General features: G+C 33.0%; 1 protein-coding gene across 1 annotated transcript in view; it reads right to left on the reverse strand.

Moving 5' to 3' along the window:
* LOC143044332 (uncharacterized) overlaps positions 1-23342 on the reverse strand; it is a 50746-nt gene that overhangs the window by 24176 nt on the left and 3228 nt on the right. Inside the window, exons 2-8 of the mRNA XM_076216285.1 lie at positions 20985-21056; positions 17262-17347; positions 16506-16601; positions 13602-13706; positions 11089-11388; positions 9674-9806; positions 5157-5367 (exon numbers count right to left, since the gene is read on the reverse strand). Of these exons, the coding sequence (XP_076072400.1) occupies positions 5157-5367; positions 9674-9806; positions 11089-11388; positions 13602-13706; positions 16506-16601; positions 17262-17347; positions 20985-21056 (1003 nt within the window). The remainder of the gene's footprint in view (positions 1-5156; positions 5368-9673; positions 9807-11088; positions 11389-13601; positions 13707-16505; positions 16602-17261; positions 17348-20984; positions 21057-23342) is intronic.

Below are 23342 nucleotides of genomic sequence, written 5' to 3' on the forward strand. Positions count from 1 at the left end.
ATTCGGATACCCCCAAGAGAAGCAGCAGTAGTGAAACAGTTAAGTACCAGTTTTATGATTTACACGAGCAAGATTATGAATATGAAAAATCACTTAAAGATGAAACACCGTTTTATGTTGGTAGTCTTTCATTTTGAAAAGATATCTTTTAAGCAAACAATTTTGTTCTCAACGTAATTTATAGCGGTTATTTAATACCTTTCTATGAAATCCGTCATCAGTTAGATTAAACAACAATACTTCTGCTTTTAAGGTTCATGTGGACCCTATGGCTAAAATGGACGTATTTTCACCTCAAAATTTACTCTTAGTACAGGCAAACCTGTGCATCTGGAAAAGTTTTAAGGCATAGCATGCCCTAGATAAATAGAATTCAAATGCATTGTATGATTTAGAAAATTCATAACTTAACTGGATTTTTCCGTACACTTTTTTTCGTCCCTGCAGAAGATGATGAAATTAACAAACAGTTGAGTTTACCTTTATATGGTCCACTCAGGTACACAGTTTAAATAACCAATTATTGTCAGGTTTCTATTGTCCATCTCATGTCCGTGTCAAGCAATGCAGCTCACTTCAATTATTACCTGTGGGGAAGTTCTCAAACCTGTTTCCCAACTTAGTTTATTTTGGCACCTTCTGTAGGAATGAAAAAAAGTGCACGGCAAAATCCTGGTAAGTTTTTATTTTTCTAAAACATAAAACATATTTGAAATTTATTTATCTAGGGCATGCTATGCCTGCATTTTTTTTACAAATGCACAGGTTTGTCTGTACTCAGAGTAAATTTTGAGGTGAAAATACGGCCATTTTAGCCATAGGGTCCACATGAACCTTAAACATTCAATATTCGTGGAGCGTGCTATTAATAAGCTTTTAGAAACGGGTGCAGCTATTGAATGCAAAGGTCATATTCCTTTTGTTATCAATCCACTAACCGTATCAGTTAACGCCCAATGTAAAGAAAGGTTGATCTTAGATTTAAGGCACTTCAATCAATTTATAGAAAAAAAGATATTTAAGTTTGAAGGCGTATCAAAGACGGATACATGATAATATTCGATTTAACAAGCGGGTATCATCACGTCAGCGTACATAAAGATTATCTGAAATATTTAGGATTTTCGTGGAAATTTCAGAACACAACTAAATAGTTATCAAAGGTACCAGGATTATAATTTAGTACGCCAGACGCGCGTTTCGTCTACATAAGACTCATCAGTGACGGCTAAGGTAATCTATACCTGGGATAAGAAAATCCTTAGTTTTTCGAAAATTCAAAGTTTTGTAAACAGGAAATACTAAATACTTTAAATTTTCAGCTCTCCCATTTTGGTTATCAGCAGCACATGTGCTTTCAAAAGTTTTACGTCCTGTTGTCAAGCATTGGCGTTCGCGGGGTCTTAGAGTTATATTATACCTTGATGATGGTTGGGGAGCAGAGTCTAAGGCACAATCTTGTGAAGTTTTATCTAATATCATGCAGTTAGATCTTAAATCCGCACTTTTTTTTCGTAAATCAAGAGAAAAGCGTTTGGAAGCCTAAAATTAACTTGGCCGAGTTTTGAATGGGATTTGCATAATTCAACTTTGGATCTTTCAAATAATTAACAATGATTCGTTTTAAAACAGACATAGATAAAATTCGCTGTCAGCCAGACAATCAGCTAGAATTACTGGGTAAATTATTTCTTTCATGCCTAGTTTAGGTAATATTTGTAGAATCATGACTAGAAATATGATGATATTGGATGCTACTTTTCGTTTTTGGGAAGAAAGAATATTTTTAACATTAAAAACACAGCACGAAATTGATTTTTGGTTGAATAATTGTCATACTTTACCTAGAAAAAATCTATTTCAACAAACCTATCTACCCGACAGAATAGTGTATACAGACGCTTGCAGTTATGCATTGTGCTGGTGTTATAGTAGAGACAGTTCATCAAGTAGTCCACAAGATGTGGTCTAATATAGAAGCATCTAAAAGTTCGACTTATAGTGAATTAAGGGTTGTTTTTATTACTTTATCTTCCTTGGTTCAATGTTTCAGCAATCGTTTAGTTAAGGTTTACAGTTGTAGTTGATTATCATAACGTAGTAAGAATTATAAACGCAGGCAGTATGAACTCTGAATTACAAGATGTTGCAATAGACATTTTTTATTTTTGTTTAAAATTCAGTATTTCTCTAGAAGTAGAATGGATACATACAAATCTAAATCAAATTGCTAATATTTGCAGTAAATGTTTTGACTTTGATGATTGGTTTGTATCCGATTTGTATTTTAATTATTTTAATAAAGCGTGAGGTCCATACACGTGCGACCTATTTGCAGACAGTAATAACCGAAAGTTGGCAAAATTCTTTTCTCCATATTGGTTCCCTGGGACCAGTGGAGTAGACGCTTTTGCTCAAAATTGGTCAGAATTTAACCGTAGGATTGTAGCACCTGTAGTAGATCAATTTAACATCTGTTTACCTGTAAAGGTCAAGGCACTTTAGTCATACCGAAATGGACATCGTCACCTTTTAGGCCTTTATTGTGGTCATTTAACGATCAAAGATTTAAATACTTCGTGAAAGATGTAATCGAGTACGCCAAACCCAGCAAGTTTTTTTTTCAAAAAGGTTCAGATATTAATAGTATTTTCCTTGCTGAGAAATTATCATTTAACATTCTTGTCTTGAAGGCAGATTTCAGAAGCTGTCGGCAATTGTATACTAGTATTAATTTTCCCGTGATGGCAGTTTATTTCAGACATTGTAATAACCCGTGATGGGTATTGCAATTTTTAACCTGTTATAGGTGTGTATAATAGAATAGATTATTTCCTGTGATGGGATTTTCTTGACGTTCCCGTTATGGGATTTTGTTTACGTTCCCGTGATGGGACTCTGTCTCATGTGATGGGATTTGTCAACTCCGTGACGGAGACCCTTGCAAGATATGATAATTGGCGCAATATAAGTCATTCGTTTTTTAATTGTTTTCTTTGTTCCTTTCAGGTTCGGTTTAATTTTTCTCACTGGAAGGATCTTAATTCTTAATTACGCAACCACGCTGTCAACTACCTCATGTTGTTTTGTCCAGCAAAAGTAAAAATTCTATAACACTATAAAAGTTTATGATTAGGCTTTTAAAAAAAATAACATTTGGTGTACAAATTATGACTTACATGTATGTGCGTTACCATCGTCAGTTGCTAACATTGCACTTTATTCATCATATTTAATTCAGCTTGAAGTATCTTCGTTAGTTTTTCAAAATGCTTATTACGCAATTAAATATGAGCAGGGGCTTAAATTGTACAATTCAGTGTTTTCTGAAACATTTTTGCAGATTTTTTGTTGTTTTTTTTTTTTTTATCAAAGTTCGTAAATAAAAAAGAACCAATTACGGCTGAAATTTTACAAAATGTTTTCGATAATTATGAAGATTTTAAAAACATTAAGAATTTAAGAATATGTTTTTTGATGCGATTCGGATACGCCGGTTTTGTGCGTTTCAGCGAGCTTGCAAATTTCAAAGCATCTAATCTAACTTTTCACAAATCTCATCTCGAAATTTTGATAGAAAGTAGTAAAACTGATTTGTATAGACAGGGTAACACTTTTTGTATTGCTAGAACGAACACGGACTTGTGTCCAGTGATAATGTTAGAGTGATATTTAAAATTAACAAATATTTCTGTGATTTCCTCCGAATATGTATTTAAAGCAATTACATTCTCAAAAGTTCTAAAAAGTTATGCTTTATCCAAAATTAACAAACCTATATCATATACTAGAGAAAGAGAGCTACTTTTAGATGCCTTGTGTTAAGCAGGTTTTAATAAAAGTAAATTTGGCTTTCATAATTTGAGGAGTGGAAATGTGACTCAGGCAGCTCATAATAGAATACCAGAAAGATTATTTAAAGCACACGGTCGATGATGGAAGTCAAATCTTTCAAAAGACTGTTACATAAAAGAAAATTTATATAACAGATTATTTGTTACCAATAATTTAAATTTGTAAATTTTTATTATTGTATTTTATTTATACTAATCTACATATATTTCCTTTGTTTTGTCAAACTGTTTGGTGTGTATCTCCTGGCATAATAGTTTTTGGTGTTTCTTTATATAGAATGAGAAATAATTTATGTTCGGACAAGCATAGCGAGGTAGAACATAATTGTATTTCTTTGCGTTTTGAGATTTCTTTCTATTTCTGTCTAGCGCAATACTGAGTAATTCGGTTTCGGGAAGTTGTATACTGTTTTAAGCGCCATTTTCATTTCATCGAGATTTCACGAACCAAACTTGTTCGACAAATCTATTACATTTAGATTGTAATATTATGCTTTGTATAAATCCTAATTCTTTGAATTTTCTTTTTGTAGATATTAGTATGAACAGCTGAGATGATTATATAGATTATATAATGACGCATGATGTATTTGAAAAAAAATGTTATATTAAAACTGTTTAGTTTGTATCTCCTGACATATATTAGTCTTTGTTGTTTCTTCATATAGAATGAAAAATAATTTAAGTTCGGACGAGCATCGCGAGGTAGAACATAATGACACATAAAGATTATCTGCATATGAAATAATAATTACATTAGATGTACGTTCCATTATCATACGTCATAGGCAGATCCAGGGGGGGGGGGGGCTGGGGGGACCGCCCCCCCCCCTTTTGGTGGGAAAAATTTGGTTGATTATATAGGGAATCATTGAAGCATGACTGGAGCGCCCCCCCCCCTTTAGGTCAGTCAGAGCCCCCCCCCCCCCTAGGAAAAGTTCTGGATCCGCCATTGTACATTAATTTAATGGCATATTTGATAGATTTCCCATATGTAAGCTTGCATATGAGCGTCTGCAATGTCTTAATCAGTTCAAAAATGAACAAAAATGTCAAAAATATGAAAAACTTCTGAAAGAAAATTGCATAATACAATGCCATACTTGTTGAACATAAGTAATGCATAGTCTCCCCAACCAAATGCTTTAATATGTGTTAACTGTATCTTAACTAATTCTTTAAACTTATAAGATATTTGAAACTCTGCGCGAAAATTTTTGCACGTTATTTTCTTTATTCTTCGTCTATTTTGAACTCTGGAGTATAGGTAATATATTTTGGTTCTATATCTGACATGCATACCTTTGTAATATCCGGACCAATATTTATAGGTTCGTAGGAGCATTTGTTCTTTTTTTCTGAACAATGGTTTGCTGGTTCAAAGTCAAAATGAAAAACCATGACTTTCTGTGATTCTTGACCTACATATGTTGAAGTAGAATAGTATGCACCTGTACTAACGTCTTTTAATTTTGCGAATCCACCACTATTGACTGTGGCTGTTATGGTAAGGCTTTAAAAAAACAATCATTTATGTTATACCACTTAGAAAGGACTTAACTTTAGGAAAATTACATTGTCATTCGTAAATGCAGGTTTTCAAATAAGAAGCGCATTATTATGGAACGCCACAGCTATCTTATGTGGTTCTCTGATATTACTTTATGTTGTTTTATCATTACTTAATAATAGTTTGTCTTTATTTGATATGGTTTTGACATTACGTAATGATGTTTTAATATAACTCAATATGGAATAGTCATTACTTAATGATATTTCGATATTACACGATATGGTTTCGTATTGACTTGATATAGTTTTGTCATTACTCAATATGGTTTTGTCATTACTCAATATGGTTTTGTCATTACTCGATGTGGTTTCACCATTATTTAATATGGTTGTGTCATTAGTCAATGTGGTTTTAACATTACTTGATGTGTATTTGACTTGACGTAATGTAATTGTTTCATTCCATGATGTGATTTTGTTATTTCGTAATGATGATTTGTCTATTCTTTATATGGTTTTAACATTACGTAATGATGTTTCAAAATTTGACAATTTTACACTATGTGCTTGTTTCATTATTTCATGTGGTATTGTCATTCTTCGGTGTGGTCCTGTCATTCTTTGATGTGGTTATCGCATTACTTGATGAGGTAAAACCACGTGACCAATTCGGAAAAACCTATTCTATTTTTAGATAGATTTCTATGTTGTATGACTGTGCCTTTAATGCATTAGGCCATCCATCTAATTAGTATACAAACTAAAGTTCGGGTTATTGTTTAAGTTAAACTTTGAGTGAGTTTTGGAATGAAAGTCATACTTATAATTAAAGTTCTAGTTAGAATTGATTTTCGAATTGGACTTCGAGTTTGAGTCACATTTAAAGGCAGAGTTCTAGTTACAACTTTGAATTTGAGTTACCTCTTGCGGTAGAGTTTGAGTAGGATTCGAATTTAAGTCTAATTTTTATTAATTAAGATTTCGAGCTGAAATTCGAGCTATTTTATATGTTTTTTTGAGTTCGTAATTAAATTTTCTATCGCGGAACAAGGACTTTTGCTTGGGCTTCCGAAAAGAGGTCTCTGGGATATGCGTACTAAATAAACAATGTTGCAGTATGCAAAACGCAACATAGGAGTTGAAATAAAGCTAGATGTGGTGTGATTGCCAATGAGACAACTATCCACCAGAGTTTAAATGCAGTGGATGTAAGAAATCATATATCGGCAACCGTACAGCCTTCCAAAATCCGTATAGTCAGCTACAAAAAGGCCACCATGCACTATGTGAAAAAAATTCAAACGAAAAAACTAACGGTCTATTTTACAAAAAAACAAATATGACACATATGTATACAACGACAAAAATTAAAACTTCATGCTCCTGACTTGGGTCAGGTACATAAAGAAAGTGCACGTGGCGGAGTTTAACATGTATGTGAGAGAACATCGAACTGTAACAGTAGTGTAACAGCACAACACGAGAAAAAAATGTAAACTAGACAAATCGAAGCCCCGCACTCCACTCATTGAACCGCTTGTACCCCAAAAAGGACAAAGTTCATTATTTTTCTCCCATAAGAGGAAAAATAATGAAAAGAAAAAATCCTGACCACATGCACACCATCAATACGTGTACAAACAGCTAGCAGAGTGATAAATTCCTAGCATTCAATTTGTAGGAGGAGTTATCTGGAAACGCCCTACTTATGCAAGAAAATTTCCCAAAAATAACAAAGTTCAACTTTCTCCCGAAGAGCACATATTAATAAAAATTAAACCCTGACCACATACAGCACACCTTCAACATATATGTACAAACAGACAGTAAGGAGAAAACTTCCTACGATTCAAACTGTTGGAGAAGTTATGCGGAATAACTACATGTATATACCCATAATGGGACGGAAAGACGGACGGACAAATGTTAAACACTATGCCCCCAACTTGCAGTTGCTGTAAAGTTGCGGTGGCTTAAAAAACATTTCAATTGGCAGGCTCAATAGATCGGTATGACTGGGTAATTTAAATCCATCGGGGTGATCTCGGGTTCCCTAGAAAGGTAAGGAGATTATGCTCAACGTGTGGCATCCGTCGTGTTATTTGCGAAATTACAAACCGAGTGATGTGGTCTTATTTGGAAGTTCACATTCGAGTAAATAATGAAGGAACATGTTCGCCGTCACATGTGAAACAGATATTCCAAAAAGTTTATTTTTTCAATTAGTGCGAGGTAGATCAGAGAATTCAATTGATTAAAAGTAAAAAGATTGATATTCGTATATATGTTCAAATGATCATTATTTTTTTTAGAGACTTCTTATTTTATAGTATTGATGCTTTGTCGCTTAGTCCGAGCCCCCCTCCTCCGATTTTACTGTGACTTAAGTGTGAGTTGATTTTTTTTTTTAACGAAAACGTATTAGTCTTTTAATTTGTGTCGAGCCTGCGACATAAACGTAGCGGCAGTGAGACACAACAACGTCATCGAAAGTGGCGTCATTTCGGGACCTTTTATAGCTTACTATGGGGTATGGGTTTTGCTCATTGTTGAAAACCATACAGTTTTGTTTTAGTAAAATAAAACCGAATTAAACTGTTTTGACCTGATAAATTTATTACCTCCATGAAGTGTTTTAAAACTTGAATAGGAGATTTTCTTCAATATCTAGAAAAAGCATCTACAGAAAAACATTTTTTTTATATTTTTTGACCGATGAATGTACAGCTCATCAACATTACGCTTTTACACTGAAAGCAACAATATCAGGCGAGACACAGCGTTCCGTGGACTTTTTTTTACAAATATGGTTTGGGGATATCCCAATTATGTCCGAAATACTGTAAAATTTTTAGGATTTTATTTTTTTATTATTGTCTGCCGTTCCCTTTTTTCGTACCAAATAACTCTGAACAACCACTCGAACTTTAATTTGATTTTTAACTTTGGCGATACCCATCCAAAGCACATTAAATAAACGACATATTGAAATCCTGTTAAATTTATTTTTTTTCACATTGTGCATGGTGGCCTTTTGTAGCTGACTATACGGAGTGTTGAAGGATGTACGGTTGCCGATATATGATTTCTTACATCCACTGCATTTAAGTAAAACTCTGGTGGATAGTTGTCTCATTGGCAATCACACCACATCTAACTTTATTTCAACTCCTATGTTGCGTTTTGTATACTGCAACATTGTTTATTTAGTACGCATATCCCGGAGCCTTCTTTTCGGAAGCCCGAGCAAAAGCCCTTGTTTCCGGCGATAGAAAATTTAATTACGAACTCAAAAAGACATATAAAATAGCTCGAATTCCAGCTCGAAATCTTAATTAATAAAAATTATACTTAAATTCGAATCCTACTCAAACTCTACCTCAAGAGGTAACTAAAATTCAAAGTTGCAACTAGAACTCTGCCTTTAAATGTGACTCGAACTCGAAGTCCAACTCGAAACTCAATGCTAACTAGAACTTTAATTATAAGTATGTATTGACTTGAATTCGAAAACTAACTAAAAGTTTTACTCAAACAGTAACCCGAACTTTAATTTGAACACTAATTACATGGATGGCCAAACGCATTCAAGGCACATACAATATGGAAATCTATCTGAAAATAGAACTGGTTTTTCCGAATTGGTCACGTGGTTTTACCTCATCAAGTAATGGGATAACCACATCAAAGAATGACAGGACCACATCAAATAATGAAACAAACACATCAAGTAGTGTAAAATGGTCAAATTTTGAAACATCATTACGTAATGTTAAAACCATATAAAGAATAGACAAATCATCATTACGAAATAACAAAACCACATCATGTAATGAAACAACTACATTGCGTTAAGTCACATACACATCAAGTAATGGTAAAACCACATTGACTAATGACACAACCATATTAAATAATGGTGAAACCACATCGAGTAATGACAAAACCATATCGAGTAATGACAAAACTATATCAAGTCAATACGAAATCATATCGTGTAATATCGAAATATCATTAATTAATGACTATTCATATTGAGTTATATTAAAAAATCATTACGTAATGTCAAAACCATATCAAATAAAGACAAACTATTATTAAGTAATGATAAAACAACATAAAGTAATATCAGAGTTCCACATAAGACAGCTGTGGCGTTCCATACATTATACTATGATGCTGTTCTTTCAAGATTAATGATTATACTTTTTCGTATTGTGATTATCGTTAAAACTTAACTTTTTTAAGTATTGGCATCAATAAATTTATAAGAACTTATTTCAAATATAAAAAAAAACATCACATACTTGTCTCCATGTTCTATGTTGATAGCAAAGCTTGTGTCAGTATAATTTAGTACAGCCACATTAGGTTCGGGTTTCGTGGAATCAACACCCTTAAGAGGATAAGTGCTATTGAAGGCAATATCTATTTTTTGACCTGTCAAGAGCAATGAATATATTACAATATTTACGGAATTAAGGAGAAATGAGATGATAGTTATTTTTTATGTAAAGGCCTTATTGTGACTTTGGGATGAAGACGATCAATGAAACCTCTAGTTTTGGCTTTTGCTTTTTTCACCTACTGAAATGATTTTGTGCCACAAATAATACACCATGTCCTTTTTTATACTTTGACGATTTGTAATGCTTCAGTTACTTAATGACATAAAATTGAAAATGGAAATATGAAATGTGCCAAAGAGACAACAACCCGACCAAAGAGCAGATAACAGCCGATTGCCACCAAGATGTTTTAAAATCAGCGAAAAAATCGCGCGAGAGGCGTGTTTCAGCTGCCCCTAAACAAAAAAGTTTACTAGTTCAGAGATAATGGACGTCATACTCAACTCGAAAATATATAAATGAACTAAACTTAAAAATCATACAAGACTAATAAAGGTCAGAGGGTCTTGACTTGGGACAGGCGCAAATATGCGGCTATTAACATGTTTTGTGAGATAGCAACAATCCCCCTATACCTCTAGTCAGTGTAAAAAAAACAGTATCTTGTTAACGTACTATTTCTGAGACATTTTGCCATTTGACCATACAGTTCTGAAACTAAATTACAACAATGAACATTTCTCCTCTGAGTCTTTCTTGAATGGTAGGATTATTAGTGATTGTGTGAAGTTGAAGAAACCATATCGGGATTTTGTTTGACCTTTCGAAAGTTATTGAACATTGTTATACTACTGAAAATAAAGACATCTTTAACATATATTACTCTTTTTATGATTGTTTTTGCTACTTATAAGTTGATTATACTGGCATTTTTATTTGACATGTCTGCAGTAGTAATTCTACTTTATACTTAGCCTTTTGAAGTAAAAGCCTACCTTGTGACTAAATTCTACTATTATAGAAGTATATATCGATAAAATATACAAAACATTGCTTTACTATTAGAAACCACAACATCAATTTGACATAAATTAGTTTAAAAGTGTATAGTTTCATTATGTCTCATATTTAATATCACAGTTTTCATTTAAATTCGTTGTGTTATTAAGTAGAAGACGCAGATTTATGCCTTTATAGCGAAATAGACAAAATGTCTTTTCTTTTATAAACAAATCACATCGAATATATAAGGAGATGTGCATTTTTATAGAAACCCATGAAGTTGCAGCATATGTTACATACGAAAGACATATTGACGAGCATTTTTTTTGCAAATATATCGGCCATATTTATGAAGGTATCTTATACTTTACCTGGTCTTGGCACTTTTGAAACTATAGCTCTGACGTTTCCAGATATAATGCCAAACTTATAATCTATGAGATAATATGGTCGGTTAGGTATATTCGGTGGAACGTACATTGCCTCAACTAAAAATTCTAGTTCGTTGAAGTCTTTGAAATGTATCCATCGATGATCAGGCTTTGTTGTGTTTGGTTCAGAAGCATCTGACATAAACCAGTACATTAACTGATTTTTGTGTTTTCCGGCTCTTTGTATATATTTCATGGTCGTTGACGCATGAGTTATATGTGGTTGCTGGGAAGACGTCACTGTTAAATAAAACACACCATTTACTGCCGGATGAAAAGTTAATGTCAAAATAATGTACCCATTTTTTTTTATAATTATTAAACTTTGTCAATCTCTCATGTAGTTTATTTCAAGTTAGAAATAATTTTATTTTATTCATTTTTTAAAGCAAAAAAAGTCATGGTATTATTTTGGAAAAAAATCAAATACAATGCTTTTGATTTTGCCAATTGACAACGCACTTCCCGTTTTGAATCTTCCTCGGAGTTCAGCATTTTTGTCATTTAACTGTGTGTTATTTTATAGAAACAGCATCAAAAGCACATAAACTCTACATGTACGATAACAATAATAGTACAATGCGTATCAATGCTCATATATAAGAACATAAAAGAAAGATAATTTCTTATTCTACAACAAAGGCAAACTGTTAATTAGGTAACAACATTTTTTGGAAACCAGCTTGTTTCATCTGTTCAAGAAATATGGTCATTGATATTGTGATATCCTTTATCAAAAGAATAAACGGAGGGTTGGGATAACAAAGGTTACAGTAGTACACTGCTGTTCAAACGTCATAGTTCGATTGAAAGAAAACAAATCCGATTAAACAGAGATTACAAACTTGTAAGTTTTGCAAACAACCTGAAATTATCAAAAGGACTTATAACAATAAGATATAATAACATTAACGGTACCAATTTTCCTGCACCACATGCGCATTTCGACAATACATGTCTCTTCAGTGATGTTCGTAGCCAAAATATTTGAAATCCATAGCTTATTTAAAAGATGAAGAGCTATAATCCAAAAGGTCCAAAAAGTATAGCCAAATCCGTGAAGGGAATCAGAACTTTGCATGAGGGAGATACATTCCTTAATTTAAAATAATTTCTAACAATTTGTAACAGCAAATTTCAATAACCCAAAAAATCCGTATTTTCATGTCAGTACCGAAGTACTGGCTACTGGGCTGGTGATATCCTCGGGGACTAACAGTCCACCAGCAGAGGCATCGACCCAGTGGTAGTAATAACATTAACGGTATCAATTTTCCTGCACCAGATGCGCATTTCGACAATGCATGTCTCTTCAGTGATGCTCGTAGCCAAATCGAAATCGTAAGTATCAATTTGCTTTTTTGTGTATGTTTTTGTTTGGAATTTTCCCAGTGACGACAAGTTTTCATGTGAAACTATTATATTTCTGTATATTTATGAAAACTTATGGTCCTTTATCCTACCGATATCATGTACTTAATTTTTTATGTTTATTGATTGTACAAGGACATACGTTTCTCAGACTCTTCTTGACGTCTTTATTCTAAATGTGTTGGATGTTCGCTAACTGATACCTCAGTCTAGGAGAACATAATATACTGTTGTAATTCCTTTTAACTAGCTTACAGTAACTCCGAGTACTCTCACATCGTTACGTTGTGTTTAATCTCTTATAATAATACATTATTTTACAAATTTTGCATGATCGTGTGACTTTTTATTATTCACGTCTAATTCCCTGATTTTAGTTTACACCATAATTCCAAAAAAAGGGGGGTGATGGCACGCTTGCAAAAATGCTAAACCCCACCAAATTATATATGTGTCTCTCCAAAGTTAGGAGTCTGTCATTTAATGGTTGTCGTTGGTTCCTGTGTCTTATATTGAAGGGTGTTTTTTTTTCGTTTCTCTTTTTTTGTCATAAATCAGGCCATGTTTTTCTAGTTTGCAATGTTTCGCGTTTTTGTACTTTCGGTGCCCCTTGCAGCTTACGTGTTTTGTACGTGTTTTGCTCGTTTTGTAATGCTGATAGCTGACCAGGAGTTCCATAAATTTGTTTCATTGGATTCTCTCGATGGTAATTATACCACATATTCTTATCTTTTAAACCCTATATTGACAATGATTTCTTTCAGTAAAACGCGTTAAAACGCGTTTTTTCTTTTTAATATCGTCCGATACGTTGTTGTTACTACTTTCTAAGGTGAATATGGTGTAAAACTTATCATGTATGCATAGATGTTTTCAGTACTTCGTCCCCCAATACAATATTTTCTTTTATTCGAGCCATCATCTTTAAATTAATAGCTGCTTATTAGTTGTGTACATTTTTTGTTATTTCCAATTACTTTCTTCGGAGTGATATATGTAAATATTAATGAAAGGCTTCAAAACTACATTAAAATGGTTCACTTTGTTAGTATATCAGGAATACTCTGTAGATTTGTACTTACTGTTTAAGCATGTTGGTCCAGTGAAACCATTTACGCAGCCACATATAGTCATAGATGAGTCGTCGCATCTTCCAGGAAAGCATGGTTTTTTGTGTGAACATGTACCTGAACATTAAAGTTCAGAATGAATTGAGAAATGCTTATAAGTACTTTTACACTCAGGCCACACCAATTTGATTTATAGTTCTTTGGATTTTCCCGCTCCTGTTTTTTCGAAATCAAGTTTTCAACAACAAAAAAACTACCGCTTCCGTATTTTTTTGGTCCGCATGCCGCTCCGAAATTAGTCTTGCCTTGAATTTTTTTTTCTCACTGACGCTTTTTTTTTCCCTGTAATCAAAGCTGGGTTCAAACGCACGTGTGATCAATCAATAAAAAGTGAAAGGAAATATAAAAATCAAAATGTAAAGCCATCAGTTGTTGTGGTTTCGGATCAATGCCGAGGACAGGCAATCATTGAACAAACGGCTATCCGTTGTTCGTCATCATTTACATATCTTTTATGAGGCGAAAAGGGTAAAGTCTGTCAATATTTCGATATCAAACACATACAAATTCGTCAGCAGCCGTCGGCATCACCTCTCATTGTCCGAGATTACTCCGGCGTCTAAAGGCTGTTTTGCCAGAAAAGCTGGGGCTGGGGCTTGCCTGGCAAAACAGACGTTTGACGTCAGAGTAATTTCGGACTACACCTATCAATGTTGGCACTGACATTGATATTTCTGAGTTTGGATAGTTAAACTGTAAATTTGTGAATTTTGAAATAGATAGAACACCCTCCGATCCAAACAATAATTTAAATAAATTACACACAGGTCCCCCTTAAAAAATGTGTTAATGAAAAAAACAATAGAACTTTCTAAAAAAAACTAAAACAGGGCAAGGAGATATTGATAGGCCCAGGGAAACTGTTGTGTGACCTCATTGACCTGGCTAGTACTATAGAGTGTGGGTGGCCTTCAGAAACTTTAGAATCAGGGACAATTGTGCAGAATAAACTTCAAAAAGCTTTGAAGTTTGTGGTATATAGACCACATCTATATAAAAGACTGCAGTTTACTATGAAATATGTCAAAATCCTACTATCAAAATAAAATCTATCCGATATTAAAAATTTATTCATTCCCAGAGTGCATCTTACAATTCACAGTAGTAGCTAGTTTTGATGAGAACACATACCCTTCTGTTTGTCTTTTAGTTTCCAAGCAAAGCTCTTAATATAACAATAAGGAGATGTGGTTAATTGCCAATAAGACAACTATCTACCAAAATTCAAAAGAAGTAAACTTAAGCAATTATAAAAAATCTTCAACCATGAGAAAATCACATGTTTTGTTAAGGGCCTTTCCAGAATTAATTGTATAGGAAGGCACCTGTATTAAAGTTTGATGGGTGGTATTTAAGAAAGATTGCTTGAACATCTAAATGAAATATCCAATTTAAAATGTAAGCATGATGGGGTCAAATAAAAAGTTCCTTCCTTCCTTCCCCATTACATTTATTTTTGGAACAGCCCTTGGTGGAATTTAACACTGTCAAAAAAGGCTATTCATCAAAAAGTTACAAACTGAAAGTATCAATTTAATAATTGTCATGTGTTTCGCATGCTCTTTACATTTGTGAAGGTCATTGGTATTGCCATGTCTAAGTCAGATTTAAGAGATTTTCTTCAAATATTTGCTTCTGCATGTTGATAGAGTCTACAGTTGTTTGCTTAGAGTCAGAATAAAGTATTCAAATGGGATAACAGGACTTATTCATCAAAACATCAGTGTTTTTCCTTCTTATTCTGTTTGATAAAACTAGCATGTAACAATTTAAAAAAAAGATATTGCTCGCTCGTCTTGCAGACCACTCGCCTGTCAAAAACTCATTTTTAAGAATTTTTTAAAAACAAAAAAAAAATCGCTTGCTCGCCCCATATTTTTTACAGCAAATGTCCGAAGAACTATTTATCAAATTGGTGTGGCCTCATGATTACTTTTTTTTTACTGATGGTGATATTAGTAACGTTTTGTTCTGAAGAATCATAGATACAGTTGTAGTTGTGTTATTGTCTTCTTGCCAATCAAATAGTGTGTGTGTTGTTTTTTTTAACTTATTCTAGTTCACGTGATTAATCAAACTCTCTGTTTTTTTATATTTTCGAATTTGTAATATAAACCTGTGCTTCTAATAGATTGACCTTGCAGTGATTTTCGTAGTTTGTACATCTACTATTGTTATCGAAATGCAAACAGATTAGTTTGCAAATGGAATCATTATTAAAAGATGGAAAACAGATACAGGTATCTGTGGAAAATCACAAATTAAATATCCACGGACGACATTCTGTATTTAAAAAAATACACTTGATGGTTTGTTTTTATTACATATTTGAATTGACCAGGTAACATGTTCAATTTAAAAAAGCTTTTGATTTGTTGGTATCGTTTAAGAGTTAAAAAGACATTAGTAAAGATTTAAACAAATGTTTGATCAGACTTTATGTATTATTTCTGAAATAAAATGCATATATTGAAAATGAAAGAAAAGTTTGTGATTATTTTTTCATAAAAAAAGTATAAAAAAAAAATTGAGACAATTAAATTTGTTAAATTAAAGCTTCGACTCCTCATTTGCAATACGAAAAATTCAAAAAGATACAGACATTAATAAGTCGTTTTTTAAGCAATAATACTTTGTTTCTGTCAAGAACTGAAATCTCCATATGCATTTGTTTTCGTTTTTTTTTAAATTTATTTAATTGAATAATTATTAGTCGTAAATTATGAAACCCTTTTATTAACTATTCAAATATATCACGGACTGATTCCCACATACATTTTATATCGTGTTTATTCAAATACAAGATCTTTTCTACATAAGACTCATCAGTAAATCATTTTCTAAATATTTACTCACTTTTTTTACAAAATCGCCCTGTGTTTTCAACACGGCACTTGCATGAATTTGGAGCGATACAGCTGCCTCCATTGGCGCAAGCTGGATCACATATTGCTGAAAAATAAAATGTTTATGAAAATTTTGCAAATAAAAGTAGCAGTTCTCGTAAAATATGTCACATCTAGAACGAAAAGGAAATAGATAATGTCTCTACACACAGCGTAACAAACAAAAGTAAAAACTTTGCAATTTCGCGGGCATCTTCTACTATCTTTGAAATTAACATCTATAGTCCGTACATGTACATCTAAAATAACTAGCTTATTTTCATATGGTGTTGTGCATAACTTACAGGACATTAAAGTCGACCTTATTTTCTCGAGATTCTACAATGTGGAGAGTGGCGGACAATTGTAAATTGAAATTGACAGGCACATGTTGACTCATCATTTTCCAATATCCATCAACCGATTTATTTACGGTGGACAATGATAAAGAATGCTGCTTTTCGTTTCCGACTCTGAAACTATTAATTATTTTGTATGTTGGTGACGTCACGAAGCCAACAAGGTTTTCCATCGAATTTCATAAATAGGATTGTAATATTCGTGCATTATATGTATGCAGTAGTTTACTTGTTATAATAAATGTTCTGGCAATCTTAGGTTAAACACTGCTCGAATTCATTTATTAAGTTTAAAGAATAGCATAACTTGTATGTTATAATAAATCTGCATATAAAACAAATGTATACAAGTGAAAATATTTACTCACGTGTGTTACAATTATTTCCTGTCCATCCAATACAACAGTACCTTTCAGTTGCGTATGTTGTAGTAGTTCTCCATTCCCACCAATTACTTAGAAAATATAACTATATTGAGTTTTTTGTTTGCTTTGATATCTGGTGGTAGTCCGAAGAAGTTTTCATAATTCTAACGTATTTTCATTAAAAGTGAGGGTTTATGCAAAATGACAAAAATCACTGTTTATCTATCTGTCCAATCAGCTTAAAACTTTAGTTAAGCTTGGTTAAAGTTGTAATATCAAGTGTAGTTTTTGGTCGCGTCAACGTACACTTAGTAAACGTCTTCAGTATGAAGTTATAATAATTTCCTTAAAGACACATAGTCTTGCGTGTAAAAATCTTCAGAAGTACAGATGTAGGGAAACTTTCAATGATAAAATTACCAACAAAACAAGATCTACAAGAAAGTCATCTAGAAAAACTACAAGAGAATAGAAAAGAGTAATCTTGTGGGTTTTTATATATAAATAACTATTTTATAAGTTTGCATGAATAAGTATGTTTGTAAAAAGAGGATCAGACCACAGCTGCAAAAGGTTTAACTTTACGTTTCTAAACAAATACCATATTCATAGTTTACCCCTCCAAGGACTGTCGACGATCATATAACCCAATATAACCATAATTATAAATATATAAAAAATGATTTCTTTAGGTCTGTTTGATTTCATACTATATGCTACAATCATGATATGTTTATCGTCGCTTTTACCTGGATCACGGCTGGTAACCTACACACGCAGAACAATTGGTTCTGCAATGAAAACCGTGAGAGAATTTTACGGTTGTGCGTGAGTTGAGTAATTGGCACCGCTTCAAAATGTATGTACATTTCTAAATGGCAATGTTCTACTTCAACTGATCAAAATATTGAAAATCGGAGAATGCTGTGCTTTGAAAAATACTTTAATGAAGAGATACATGTATCATTTACTGTTGTACATGGAGAAAAACTCCTACAAAACCTGTTGTCCCACGAGAAATTGCCGAAAAAAGTGACATTTAAATTTTGATATTAACATGCCTACTAATAGCTAATACTAACAATGACCACTGCCCTTTTCTCGATCTTGATATCTATATCACTAATGGAAAGCTGAATACTAAAATGTATGATGAAAGGGATGATTTTTCATTTCCTATCGTTAATTATCCGTTTTTAGATGGTGACGTTCCCTTGTCACCATCTTATGGTGTTTATATATCTCAACTTGTACGATTCGTTCGTGTTTGTAACAATGTTTTAGATTTTAACGAGAGAAATTTATGTATTACTGAAAAATTATTACACCAGGGTTTTCGATATCACAAACTAGTCAAAACCTTTACTAAATTTTATCATCGGTATAAAGACATCATTCGTAAATATAGCTCAACATGCAGACTTCTAATACTTTCAGGTATTTCACATCCAATTTTTTATGGAAATATTCTTTATAAAGCACAAAGGTGTCAGTATTCACCTCAGAAACTTACAAAACCTTTGAATAGACTTATTAAGAAGGGATATAATTACGATAATGTTGTCAAGTCATTAAAGATTGCATATTTTGGCGTTAATATTGAGTCACTGATAAGGTCTTTGCATCGGAGCTAAACACATTTATTCTAAAAACAGTTATTGGCATGACACTGGTTATGTTCTTCTCATATATGTTATGATGGTATGATACTAAACCCCTAACGGGAAGGATTGTGCCTGATGTTCATTGATGAAATCATAATCTTTCAGTCAGTTTAATTGAAGTCTGGAGCTGACATGTCAGTTAACTGCTAGTAGTCTGTTGTTATTTATGTATTATTGTCATTTTGTTTATTTTCTTTGGTTATATCTTCTGACATCAGACTCGGACTTCTCTTGAACTGAATTTTAATGTGCGTATTGTTATGCGTTTATTTTTCTACATTGGTTAGAGGTATAGGGGGAGGGTTGAGATCTCACAAACATGTTTAACCCCGCCGCATTTTTGCGCCTGTCCCAAGTCAGGAGCCTCTGGCCTTTATTAGTCTTGTATTATTTTAATTTTAGTTTCTTGTGTACAATTTTGAAATTAGTATGGCGTTCATTATCACTGGACTAGTATATATTTGTTTAGGGGCCAGCTGAGGGACGCCTCTGATTGTGGACATCGTGAATGCGTGACGGGACGTGAAATCATATCTTTATATCCAAGCTTTGAGTCGTTGAAAGTTGCCTAAATTCGGTTAGATTGTTCATGAAAAAAAAAACACATTTGTGTGCATAAAAAAAACTATGAGATAGAAATTTGAAATAAATTGTGGAAAGATAGGTTTTATAGATGTTTTAAGAAAAATGATGTGTAGATTACCAGTCGTGTGTATGACAAATGTGGATCGAATCAGTAAATTTAAGGGTTTACCCTGTTTGTACCACAGGCGCTTGGGTGTAGGATACAGATTTTTTTTTTTTTTTTTTTTTTTTTTATTAAAATATTCAATTTTCTTTATTTATAATACATATCTATCACTTCTGTGCATGTCTCACCTATAGTAAAATTGGGTATTTTCTCTGGGTCGTTTAAATCACTCGAAACTAGGTGAGACATGCACAGAAGTGATAGATATGTATTATAAATATAGAAAATTGAATATTTTAATAAAAAAAAAAAAAAAAAAAAAAAATCTGTATCCTACACCCAAGCGCCTGTGGTTTGTACTGTTAATGAAATTTAATCAATATGAATTGAATTTATTTATTGAATTGATAAGACTTGGATTCGTCTCCCTTTTTATGTTTTGATTGTTGCAAGCGACACTAAAACCGGTTGTATAATACAAATTTTTCTGTTCATAAGCGATACGCAATTATCTCGTGCATTTATAGGCGGGAATTTCAATATAAAACCAGTTGTTTCGGTAATGTTATTTCATTCTTTAACAAACTGTAGACGGGTGCAAGGACAAACCCACCACACCCTACCCCAATTAAATATTTGTTTGCTGCCGTTATGATTTATAATTACAGATTTTGTATGCAGTCTTTACCAATCGTCATGGCTTTTAAACATGTTGACATTTGATGGATGATGATGTGATCTAACAAAGCTGAACATTACAAGCAATGTGTATGGCGGAATTTATCGTATTGTGGTGCTGGAAGCCCAGTTGTCACCTCTTCAGTACTGGTTGCCCTTTACTGAATCAATGAAAAAATTAATTATATTGTCATTGAATGATTTATTCTTTGGCCTTTTGAAAATCTAATTGTTGTTATGATTTTGTTGAAAAATTAAAGCCATGACAAAATTCGCCAATTCTAAAATAGTGTTGTTTTTATTCATGAGTCAAATAATAGAATCTAGAGACACAGAAACTGTTTGTATGTCATAGGAATTCACCATTTTGCTATATGTCGGTTTGGTAGTTTGATATCATATACAATAACATTGAAATTGTTTTCCTTCTAAAAGTTGAACGTCTGATTAATGTGTTACCCATCCCTAATTGAAGGTCACATGAATATTGATTCAATGAGGTCGAATTATTCACTTGCAAGTGAATAATTCATCAGAGATGTTTCTAAGCATATTTTGACAAAACTGAACTGGTTTCCAAAAGCGAATTAGTATTTCACTATTTCACTTCTATTAATGATTGAACAAAACAAATCGTATTTTATCTTTTTTTATTTCTCGTAGCTTATGCCCCTTTAACATAAGATAACTTACCAGTTACCCCATTCATATCTACAGCAAACTCTCGTCCTTCCATAACGAGTAACAGTTCTGGAACACCATCTTCTGTAAATAGTATACATTGTTATTATATTCTGTCATAAGTCAAACTTATTCGTTCGTTGTATGTTTTAATAACTTGTTTTTTTTTAATTTCTTTTTGAATAAGTTGAGCCATTTCAATTGATATGTTATAGTGTGTCTTTTTTTATTGTAATGTGACACTACTGTTTCAGGTTAGGGTGAAGGTTGATGCCTGTTAAAACGTTTACTTAACACGCTGCATTGATATGGCCTGTCCTAATGATATAAGCCAGAAGCCTGTTGTCAGGTGGTTAACGTTTGTTTGTGTGGTTCATAAGTGTGTCTCTTTTTTTTTTATATACATTAGACTGGTGGTTTTCCTGTTTGAAATGTTACATACATTAGTCATTGTGGGGCCCTTTATAACTTGCTGTTCGGTGTAAGCCAAGGTTCCGTGTTGAAGGCCGTACTTTGACCTATAATTGTTAAGTTTTATACATTGTGACTTAGATGGAGTTTTGTCTCCTTGGCACTCTTGCCACATCTTATTTAAAGCAAATTTACAGATCTAACATTGTTGGGTTGATGTTTAGACGAGTTGTATATACATAATGTACACAGCCATGTATCACCATCATTGCTGGTGATCCGATGGATAAATCTGTTGTAGAGTTGTCACTGGCTCAGACGTACTTTAATAAATATAATTATTTTCTGTGACTGTATCTTACATTAAATTGTAGGATCCTTTATCATAGTTAATTTAGCTGATCTGTAAAAATAACATCTTCATGCCTTATATATCATGTATATTACTGTAGTACGACGCTAGATTAAAACTGACGTGGAAAGGTAACACCCGGCCACTGAAAGGCGAGGGAAGAACCAAAAATTTGCGGACGAGTTGTATATATAACAAATATCAAGAAGACCTCATATGCTTTTGTATTACTTAATCAAAAAGTAAAATCACAAAAATACTGACCTCCGAGGAAAATTCAAAACGGAAAGTCTCTAATCAGATGGCAAAATAAAACACATCAAACGAATGGACAACATCTGTCATATTCTTGACTTTATACAGGTATTTTCAAATGTAGAAAATTGTGGATTGAACCTGGTTTTATAGCGCTAAACCTCTCACTTGTACGTCAGTCTCAGAAATTTCCATTATATTAACAATGATTCTGAACAATTTGTCACAAATAGGGGTACAAAAACAACACGGACCCCATAAATAACTACGGGTGATTTCAAGTGCCCCGGAAGTGGAAGCAGCTCCTGCTCCACATGTGGTACCCGTCGTGCTGTACGTGTTGTTACAAAGCCGGTAATTAGTTCAATACAGGGACACAAAAAGCATTTATTCTACAAAGTAGATTTCCGAATCGATAAAGTTCTAAAGATGCGATAATTGTTTTTTTTTTAAATAATTATCTTACAGATTTCAAATATGATGGGTAAAAGGTGGATACCTTTTTTTCACTCACAAGGTCAAGTGTGAAAGTTGTTGAAACCTATAAGTCCTTATAAAATCATTATTGGTTACAATTTGCATATTTCAATCAATAAAAAATAAATTTACCGTTACAAATTGCCATAAACAATATTTGAAATATCATTTTTTTTGTTTGTTAAATTTTGCATCGAGGGACATTTCTAATCAAAATGAACTGTCGGGATGTATAAGTACCCGGCCACTTGTTTTTTTTTTTTTTTTTTGTCTATCTGATGATACCTTCATGTGGTATTTGGTGTATTGCCCTTATTCCGATTGGCGTTGCTACTTATTTGTACATCCCGCGGTGCCAAACGGACGCTCCTTGTGGGATAGTCATCCTCTTGAGCCGGAAAATAGATTTTGTATTCATCGTATCCGCTGAAGGTCTAACAAATGTTTATGTCTATAAAAGTTCTACAACTTTTGGCAATTATTTTGAAAAGAATCCCGATCCTAAAAATATTCTCCTATACTCTAATCATTGCATTGTGCGCAGTAAACTGCAACTATTCATATTCATTATACTATGCCATATTTTGATTGGCTAATACACGTGGCTGAGCGGGTGACAATTTTTTTAAATGTTACCCTCTCGTCCAGACCAATCAAAAATCATAATTTAGAGGACAATGAATTGAATTTACATCAAGTTGTTAAAGACAATGCTTAAGTTCTACGTTTTGGTTCAGGTTCTATTATGTGACTCATAATTAAAAAATAAAACATCTTGCTTCACTTCTGTTGATTGTTCTAATACCTGTCACGTTGTAACGTACGTGACGTCATAAGAAATACTTTTAAATAAAATTCATCTGTAAAAGACAACA

The sequence above is a fragment of the Mytilus galloprovincialis genome, chromosome 1 (assembly GCF_965363235.1).
Source record: "Mytilus galloprovincialis chromosome 1, xbMytGall1.hap1.1, whole genome shotgun sequence".
Classification (NCBI taxonomy): Eukaryota; Metazoa; Mollusca; class Bivalvia; order Mytilida; family Mytilidae; genus Mytilus; species Mytilus galloprovincialis.